Source organism: Arachis ipaensis, chromosome B9 (genome assembly GCF_059453495.1).
Source record: "Arachis ipaensis isolate K30076 ecotype BB chromosome B9, ASM5945349v1, whole genome shotgun sequence".
NCBI lineage: Eukaryota > Viridiplantae > Streptophyta > Magnoliopsida > Fabales > Fabaceae > Arachis > Arachis ipaensis.
In genome coordinates this window covers 145,014,743-145,024,795 of record NC_142444.1, presented here as the reverse complement: position 1 = coordinate 145,024,795, position 10,053 = coordinate 145,014,743, and the positions used below count along the sequence as shown (strand labels likewise).

Sequence of the window (10,053 nt, the reverse complement as noted above, 5' to 3'; positions counted from 1 at the left end):
TGATATGTTACAGGACCTAATTGAAAAAAAAACAAAAATATAGAAACCTAACTGAAAGTTCAGCAAAACTATAGAGAGGACAAAATAATTAACCCTAAAAAGTAAAAACTACTCATATCTAATTTTTGTAACAAACAATATGATTCTGAGTCTAAAACAAATTATAGAGATGTGTTAAATTTAACGTTAACTCGATATTTATAATGTCTTGTCAAACATATTAAAGTATAAGCATAGAAAATTAACTTTTGATACATAAATTAGTCTTTTTTATTATAAAATTATTTTTAAATTCTTATTTTATAAACAATTTAAGATTTAAATTTAAAATTTAAAATAAAAAAACAAAAAATTAACTGATATTAAATGAAAAAAATTTACTTTCTAATTGAACTAGTTTATCGACTTTCCTAGTGGCGATTTTTAGATTTGCAAGGGGGAAAATGAATACTCTCTCATGCATGTGAAAAATATTTTCTTTCCAACCTTTGTCGGATTGTTTTTTATTTTTAATTTAATTTCCAAAATGGACAAAATCGCAAACCCATGTAAACGTAGAGTGTTTGATCTTGTTAGTTCACGTGTGGAAAGAGGACTTATCCAAATCTTCACCATTTTCTTAACTAAATGAATGAATCAGTAACTCCAAAAGATTGAAACAAATAATAGACTAAGAACTTTTAATTAGTTTTTTGGGTTAATAATCAAATTAATTTTAAAAGATGATTCGTTTTTTAAATTTATCCTTAAAAAATTTTATTAATCAAATTGGACTCTTAAAAATTATAAATTAATTTTTTAAGGACTAATATAATTTAATAAATAATATTTTTTAGAAACGAATTTGGAGAATGATATAGCTAACCCTAATTTTTTAGTCCAGTTTTATTCTCAGATTTAGTATTAGTTTTATGACCCAGCTAGTCTTAGATTTTAATGTGTTCTTTGCTTCCTTCTACAAGAGTCAAGCATTTACTAATTATCTGAGGGAAAAAAATTGCGTAATCGTAGTGAGATACCGATTCACTAATTCGACCAGATACAAACTCTAAAAGTTCTAAGAAAGCAAGTAACACATACAAGATCATAATAGAGTCAAATTTTAAAAGAGAAATTAAAAAAAAAGAAAAAAAAATGATATTATTTCACAATTCATGTGACTAGTATTAACATACTGACTCATTATTTAACATAAAAAATTACGTGAATATATGATTTTATTAATGATTTCAGGCTGTGTTTCTCTTTACTGTTTTAGAACAATGAAAGGTCAGACACAAAAACATACATGCACACAAATGAATATATATAATAAAAAGACATAAACACATTTGTCATTAAAAACTAATTTTATCTCTAATAATAGAAAAAAAGTTGCTAGTGATTAAAGTGATAAGAGTAAAAAGTAAAATTTTAAAAATTTTAAACAAACAAAGTTATAATTAAAATATATCTCCTGGTGGATTCGAATATTTCTTTTTCTCTTAGGTCACGGACTTTTGATTCCCATATGAATAGGAAGGTAAGTGACATGAATTGCGACAAAAGTGTCACAGAAAGTTTGCTAATAATTGCAATAACGAACATTGCAGAGTGCAGAGAGAGCGAGAGACTACTACATACGCTTTCTGTTCTCTGACCACTCTATGTGTGGTCATCACTCATTAATAAATTATTAACTCCATATCCAAATTCAATTACACCCAAATTAAATCAAATCATAACTACGTGACACCCTAAACCCTAACCACCCACTATATCTAATAGTCTTGCATGTTATTATTTTGTTATCATGCAATGCTATCTATGTCTATATAGTCAACTCAACGTGCACATATACATATATACACCACGCTTGAAGAATATTTGAAAAGTGAAAAACCACCTGAAATTCTGCATATTATTATTATTATTATTATTATTATTATTATTATTATTATTATTATTATTATTATTATTATTTGGTCGTGGAGACGTGGAGTTAGTGACCAAAATTGTCAGAGGTTTTGGAATTTAATAATATAAGATTTGTGTGATGAGGATTGAGGAGCGCGCAGATGCTGTGTAGCTCTCAATTTTCCAGACTATGCCTTTAATTTATTATTATCTAAACGATGTTTTATATACACATTTTATTAGCTTGTATATTTTGAATTGACCAATACTCTTTTTTTTATTTAATTTTGGAATTATAAGGAACAGTAAAATTTATCACATGATATATAGGACCTTCATTTTTATCCTAAATTAGATATATATATTCGTATTATATATCTTATTAATCTACAAAATAATAATGAATACAAATAATACATCTATAGCTATTATATCATAAAATGGTATGAGTAATGTTAGAGAATTAATTAATACTATGACAATCAATTTTAATTAACATTACAATAGATAATTAAGCAAACTCCATATAGAACCTATTAAAATTGAGCTTTTTGTTAACTTTAAATTTTAATTTTTTTTAATTTAGTTTCAAATGTTCAGTTTTTAAAAATTGTGAATTTTTTTTAAGTGAAAATTCAGGTACAATTAATAAAATAAAATTGATAGTTAAAAATTATTAAATAATAATTTAATCAAACTTATTAAATCATTTAATGACTCTTAACTATTAACTTCATATGAAATTAACTGCAACGAGCCACTTCTTTTTTAATAGTAAATGTTAACTATATAATATTAACGGTGTAATATTAACTCTGATCTCAAAATTTTCTCAAATACTATACGCATAATTGCATGCATCTCGTGGTACGTTGATGATATAATATATTACATTTTTTGTTTAATTATAATAAACTATTTTATACATACAATAATTATGAAAAAAAAAACTTCGTCGTGTCACTTTAATACTACTGTTTGAATAATGCTTTTCCTAAAAGCAAGGTAGTAGGTAGCGAGTACAAAAATTCTTAGCATTATTAATTTTTGAGGAGTTGTAAGGTTTGGTCAGTAATAGTATAATATATTTAATATTTAATTGTGATGATTTACAATTAGAAATTATTAATGATGAAACTGAACGGAAATTTGGCTTCGTCTTATCCATTGGAATGTAGCAAACATGTGAAGATATTCTCAAAAACAAATTCAAAAAAAAAAAAAAAAAAACTAATTAAGCAGCCAGCTCCATCGATAACAATAACATATCACGTTCATTCTCTGTGTATGTGTGTGAGAGAGAGAAAGAAAGAGCATCCAACACAACCTGGCTTTACCAATTACCACATGCAATGCTTTTTTTTACTGTCTCTTAAAAATTTGTTTTATTTACTTATCAGGGCTTATGAAATCCAATGTAATAGTAAAATTTATTGGTATTAGTTTTCTGTCACTGTCAAAGAGAGTAGATAATAATAATAATAATAATAATAATAATAATAATAATAATAATAATAATAATATCTAGAGAATGTGAACGAGGTTTGTTCAAGAAAGATACTACTACAAGGATTGCGGTTTTTGGAATTGAAACCCTAATGTCATAATGTGCCAATTAGAGAAAAAGAAAAAAAATAATAAAGAACAATTGTTTTTGAACAAGTTCATACGTAAAACAACTAACATTGTCTGTTTTTAATTTAATTTAATTATTTTCCTTGATCATTGCAGAGATGAAGAACTAACTTCAAAAACGGTGGCTTGGTGTGGCTGATTGTGCTGATTTCAGGTCCGAATCCAAAGAACTCAAGGTACTCATCATTCCTTGTTGTTGTTGCTCTCTATGTGTTTGTGAAAATGCATGTGTTGTTGCACCAGTGTTGATATTTCTTACCATTCCTCCAACTCCAAGAAAATCCAATGTCAACTTATCAGACCCTCCAAAACTGACCCCAAGATGATTCTGAGGAAGCTTATTAGTGTTACTAGAATCCTCTAAGCTCTGATGAAACTGATGATGATGATGATGATGATGACTGAGGTTGTTGTTGTTATCATCATTCCCTTGATGCACATTGTCAAATATGGAACTAGTAGTAGTGCTTCCTACATTACTGGCAATGGAGTTCATCAACCCATGAAGGTGTTGCTGGTGGTGATGATCATTTTCCATGCTTGATCTTCTTTGATCACTTCCAAATGCAACATGATCAGACACAACAAGTTCCCTTTCGGATTTGTTTGAGGAACTACTACACATTCCTCTAAGGATAGAAGAACCATTATTATTGTTGGTGGTGGTAGTTGGACCCATTTGTGCAGCTTTCTGAAGCAATGCAGTGGCTGACATATGAGGGGACACGTTCTCATGTTGCAATGAAGATGAATTTCCAAAGAGTGAAGACAAACCTGAACCAACTTGGTCACCGTAGAGTGTTGATGTTGTTGTTCCTTGTTGGTTACTATTGAATTGGTCAGGGATGATGGTTCCACTGCTATTGTTGTTGTTTGGGAAGAAGCTAAGGTTGAAAAGATTGGAAGAATTATTAGAGTTGGTGTTGGTGGTGTTTCCTTGAAGATCAGGAAGTTGCATTAGACCATGTAATTGCTTGCTTGAGAATAATGAACCTTGTTGATGAGTTTGGTTGTTGTCTTCAAATGCTTGATTTGGGTCATTGATGAAGAAAGGTGAGGGATTAGTGAGTGATGATTGGGGTGAGTGTCCAAATGATGAAGACTGATGGCTTAAAGGCGGGATTAAGTGCTCGAATTTGGCTGCCCCGGCGCTTCCGAGACGGAGGATGCCGCCGCCGCCACTGCTGTGAGTGGCGCCACTTTGGTGATTCTGAAATTGGGAGATTTGGGTGCCTAATTGGGAGAGGCCTAAGGTCATGTGGTTTGTGTTTGTGGCATACAAATGTGTCCCTCCCAAAGGGTTCATGGTGCCATTAGGGTGCCTTGCACTTTCTTGAGCTAGGGCATCACAGAAGGCCCTATGAGTGATGAAACTGTCACGTCTGAAATAATTAATAATCAAATAATATTATTAGCAACGATAACATACACCTTAATCAACATGATACAACAAATTATTATTAGGTCACTACTAACTACTAAGTCATAGAACTTAACACTGGCGATTTTGCAAGGGAAGCTTCGGATAGAAGAAGAATTACTCAAGAGGAAATAAAGAAAGATTCAAAAAGAAGGAGGAATTTAATTCACAATTTCATTATATTTATATTTATATTATTTTCACTCATGACTAAGGTTCATTTTACTAATTGAATGAATTAGACTCATTATACATGCTACACTGAATTTATCCGACTATCAATCAAGACCTAGCTAGGTTGTTGTAACTGTAAATGATGGAATAGTTAAATAAATAAGATTATATTGAATTTAGACTCGAGATAAAAAGTAAGGAAAAACTTATGGGAGGTTTACAAGATTACCATTTATCAATGTCTTTAAAAATTGTTATGAAAGGCACCTACTGTACCAAAATTCAAATCGATAAAAATAATTACATCTTTAACATCCCATTCACAATAGGAATTTCTCTTTTTTTTTTTTCTGAGGTTTACATGATTGTGCATAAATTTTTTTATAATAAGAATTTTAAATTTTAGATTTTTTAATATAAACATTTTGATAGAAAATATAAATAAATAATTTATTTTTGTAACACACAGATAACAGATCTCAAGTGATCATAATAATCAAAATCGTATTAATGGTTATTTATTAATCATTTCTAAAAGTCAACCACTTTGCAACCATATCAACACCAAATATTCTCAAATTAAAGGAGGACATTGCTTTATTTTTCTGATGAACATGATAACATGCTAATCATGCAACCAATTTTTTTTTTTTTTTTGGAAATAAAATTACACCATGTACCAAATATATATAAACGATGAATTCCAAAGGAGAATTCTATGTTAAAAAAATGAAGTAAAAAAGGAAAAGAAAGAAAAAGAGGTAGTAATGATGATAAAATTGGAATATATAGTATTTGGGTGAAATGATCTACAAAATTGAAATTGGTAGAAAGCTGGAGCAGAAGGAGAGGGCCCCGGGATTATGCCAAAACGTGATACAAACCAAGAACTCCAAATCGAACTACCACTTTGAGTTCTCTCTTTGATCAATGAAAGAGAGAATTATTTGCAACTTTGATGAAAGTCAATTAATCATGCATCCAATATGGGGCCAGCCTCAATAAATGCAAACTACCTCAAGACTTGTCTATTTTCTACTACAAGAATTCATTACAACACAAACGTACCATGAGAGAATTGCTAAATTCTCGGGAAAATCCTTTGAGAATATATCTATTATAGATCCAACAATTAATGCTTATAGAGAATCTTTGTTTTACTAAATCACTCTCTATTCTTTTTTCTAAAGGCCATAATAATTAATTTCTTGCATATTTCTTAAACATATTTAACTGTGTTTAAAAAATACTTATTTTTCTATAATAAATTTATGTAGAAATTTAGAATATTATAAATATAATTAAGAATTTTAAAGTAGACATTAATTAGATAGGTTTGTACATCTTAGAAGTACAGAAACATTTTTTTAATAAAGAATTTTAAAGTAAACATTAATTAGAAGCACATTGGACCCATTGCAAGAAAGTACCTGGATATTATTAATTATTACAGTGAACTACACAATATATTTGATATTTGAAGCATAGTACATGCAAGTAGCCAAGACGAAAGAGAACAAAACCCAGCATCTCCAACTCATGTGAGAACAAAATGAGTATCACTGTGTCCCTTACAATGTTTTTACTTAACTACACGTGAATGGGGGGAATAAGGATATGAGAGGTGGTGGCACTGTTCCCTAGTTAAGACTAGGACCATAGTTGAAGTAATTACCTATTAGCATTCTTTGTTTTTTCTTCCAAAAAAAACACATCTCAATTTCTTGTACCCAATTTTTAACAGTGTATCTACTCACGTGTCAGCAGTCTCTCTGCCTGCCATACCACCTCCACTAACACCCACACTCACACAAAACTAACTGAGCCAGAAAGAGAGCAAAATCTCTTTGTTCACATCCAACTTTTCTTACATGTTTAAATTAACTTAATCTCTTATTATAGGAATTTATTAGTAGTGCAAAATGGTAATAAATGATGTAGGAGTTGTAATTATATCATGCATGATGATGAATAGTGGTAGTTGACTGTAACTAAAAAAGAATAAATAGAATTTATTAGAGAAATAATCATTCATGTATTTTCTTTATATCGGTTTAAATTATTGAAAAAATTGATTTGTAGTTAATTATATAAGAATAATTTACGTTTAGATAGGATGGAATGATATAGATATGCAGAAGTATAATTGGAGAAAGAAGATATTACCTAGAGAAGAGAGTGCCACAATCGCATCTATACTCTCTGGTTCCACAAGTTTTAGAATGAGCCTTCCAATCGGATTGAACAGCATATTTCTTAGAACACTTGTCACACTTCCACTTCTTCTCGCCATGCTTGCGAGAGTAATGCTTCTTGATCCCAGTGAGGTCTCCCAAGGCCCTGGAAGGGTCATGGTGGACACACGTGGGTTCGGGGCACAGATAAACCTTTCTCTTTGGCTCTTTGTTCGTCTTCTGCTTCAGCTTCCATGGTAGGTTGTGTCCTCTTCTGTGTAGCTGTAGGTTTTGCTCCCTTTGGAACCCTTTGTTGCATACCTCGCATATGAACCTGTTTGTTGCCATTAGTGTCTTTGGCGATAGTGCTATCACTTCTGCATCTGGATCTGTATTAACAATTATTAGAAAATTCTATGCTTCTCGGTAATAACTATTCACTTTTTTTTTTTTTTTTTATTATTCTTGTTTTAGACAACTACGTACACGTATTTTAATATTAATAATAAAATAGAAATTATCGTCGTCAAAGAATATTATATATAATAAATTAATTAACCACAAGGTCTTAGCTTATTAGGAATGAATCAGAGCTGATGAAAGCAATTAAGAACTACCATCAATCAGAGAGAGAGAGATTGCCCTAAATAAGTTATTATAAATCGAGATTTAGGGTTTCGTGGTGCTGGTTTATGAGAAGAAAGAAACCAAAGAAGAAACTTCATTCTTTATAGTGTGTGAGAGTATTCATATATATATATATATATATATGTTGACTTTAAGTGTATGTAGATATAAAATATATAGTAATATAATAATTTATATAATAGGAATTGGAATTAATATATAAGGGACTTGCTTGGTGTTCCAGGCTGATTCCTTCTTTTCTTCTGAGGAACAGTGGGAGGAGTAGAAGCTGAGGAAGCAGCTATGGAGGATTGATGTGTAATCTGGCTTTGGCTTTCTTCTCTGACTCCCAAGAATGGTGTTGATGAAGCAGCAGCCATAGTAATAACTGCTTTAATGCAAATAAATCTGCAGCAATTAATTAATTCAATTCATCAGCTGGTGAAAGAGAGAGGAAAATTGAATTGCATGTATGCTGTTTCCTTCAGCTGTATGTCTCTTGATGGAAAACATGATTATTTTTATTAATAAAAAAGAAGAAAAGAAAGAAAAGAGAAGCAGCAGATAAGAAAAGGTGAAAGAGAAGAAGGACCTGATGATTTGATTTTGGTGGTGTCTGTTGGAAAAAAGGTTTGAGAGATGAAAGACTAAGAGAAGGAGTATCTCAAGAGACAGCAGCAAAGAGGAGACGAAGAGAAGAAAACAATTCAGCTCAGTATACCTACTTTATCTTCTCCCTATTGTTTTCTTATGCCATACAATTTTTTTTATTATTATTTTGGATACTTTTCCCTCTTTTTTATTCCACAATCATTTGGCGTCACCAAGATAAATTATAATACCACTTGACATGCCTACTGTCCACCCATAGCTATATCTACGTATTAGCTACCTAATTAATTATTATTATTATCAATAATATGTTTTTTATACATAAAAAAAACTTAATTTAATAAGAAAAGAGATATAAATCACTATATTTCTAATATATTTTTTTATACAAGAGCTTTGTATAGGTTATTTTTATGCTAATTTTTTTAAATAGATTAATAAAAATTGAATTCTAAATCTTTTAATCGTAAAATTTCTTATGTCATATTATAAAATTATTTTTTAAAAAATATTAAGTTGATAGAAAAAAATACATAAATAAATATAAAAATATTTTTATGTAAAAAAATATATTAGATATATAACTATTTATATATATATATCCTTTTGTAACCTAAATTTTTTGGTAAATAGGTTTTATGATAACATATTATCCTAAAATAATTCTTTTTATCATAAAACAATAAAAAATGGCATAAAATTGATTATTACGTATATGTTTGATGATAAGCTTTGTTGGTTAATTAAATGAAAATGGAGGGTAGGGGTAACTAATGTCACTGTTATATGTGGGAGCATAGTTGCAGAGGGGGGCTAGTGTGTTAGTGTATGTGTGTGTCGTTCTTAGCAGAATATGATGGGTTTGTTTGGGGCCACACCGACCCCCTTAGCCCCCTCACACTCACACTCTCCTTATCTCTCCTTCTCTTATTTCGTATCTTATTCCTCACAACAAGACAACCCCTCTTTCGTCATTTCCCTCCCCCACACCCCCTTTTCTTTTCATTTCATTTCTTCTTACTTCTTACATCTCACCACTCCAATTTCACCTCCTTAATTGCCTTACTTATTAATTAATGTCCTCTTCTCTTTAATTTTTATTCAGTTTCTATTCTGCCCCTGTCTCTACCAAAGGTAGTAGCCCTAGCTAGATACATATATAGCAAACAAAACAAACTATAGTTATAATCTTAAATAGTTTCACAACCACGCATACAAGGTTGCTAACATCTAGGAGCAAAACAAGACGCCATAAAATTTCAAAGGGAACCCCTTTAATTTGCCATAACTAGCCCACCAATATGCACAACCACAAGCACGTTCTGCAAAAACCATAAATCTCTGCAACCACGCTGACATACACAAACAAATCACAAGTAAACAACGCCCAAAACCATGCCATATATATAAATTCACATTCAAATAAAAAGGAATAATATTGATCCATCTCAATGTAGTCATGGCCCTAAGTCTTACATTATTATCAATTTTAGGGAATTAATTCGTCATATTATG

At 30.4% G+C, this 10,053-nt stretch overlaps 1 protein-coding gene across 1 annotated transcript; it reads right to left on the bottom strand.

Annotated features, from left to right (window-relative positions):
• Positions 1–3,428: 3,428 nt before the first annotated feature.
• LOC107618272 (protein indeterminate-domain 4, chloroplastic) lies at positions 3,429–8,736 on the bottom strand. The gene is made up of 4 exons (XM_016320285.3): positions 8,519–8,736; positions 8,159–8,334; positions 7,292–7,688; positions 3,429–4,913 (listed from the first exon to the last, which is right to left on the bottom strand). Exons 2-4 carry the CDS (start codon positions 8,304–8,306, stop codon positions 3,644–3,646), a joined length of 1,815 nt encoding a protein of 604 aa, XP_016175771.1. The 5' UTR covers positions 8,307–8,334; positions 8,519–8,736; the 3' UTR covers positions 3,429–3,643.
• Positions 8,737–10,053: the final 1,317 nt, after the last annotated feature.

Coding starts and splice junctions, on each gene's coding strand:
- LOC107618272 (XM_016320285.3), bottom strand. CDS start 8,306: ATGGCTGCTGCTTCATCAACACCATTCTTGGGAGTCAGAGAAGAAAGC. Junction 7,689..8,158: donor GAATCAGCCTGGAACACCAA/GCAAGTCCCTTA, acceptor TTGTTAATACAG/ATCCAGATGCAGAAGTGATA. Junction 4,914..7,291: donor TGTGGCACTCTCTTCTCTAG/GTAATATCTTCT, acceptor TAATTATTTCAG/ACGTGACAGTTTCATCACTC.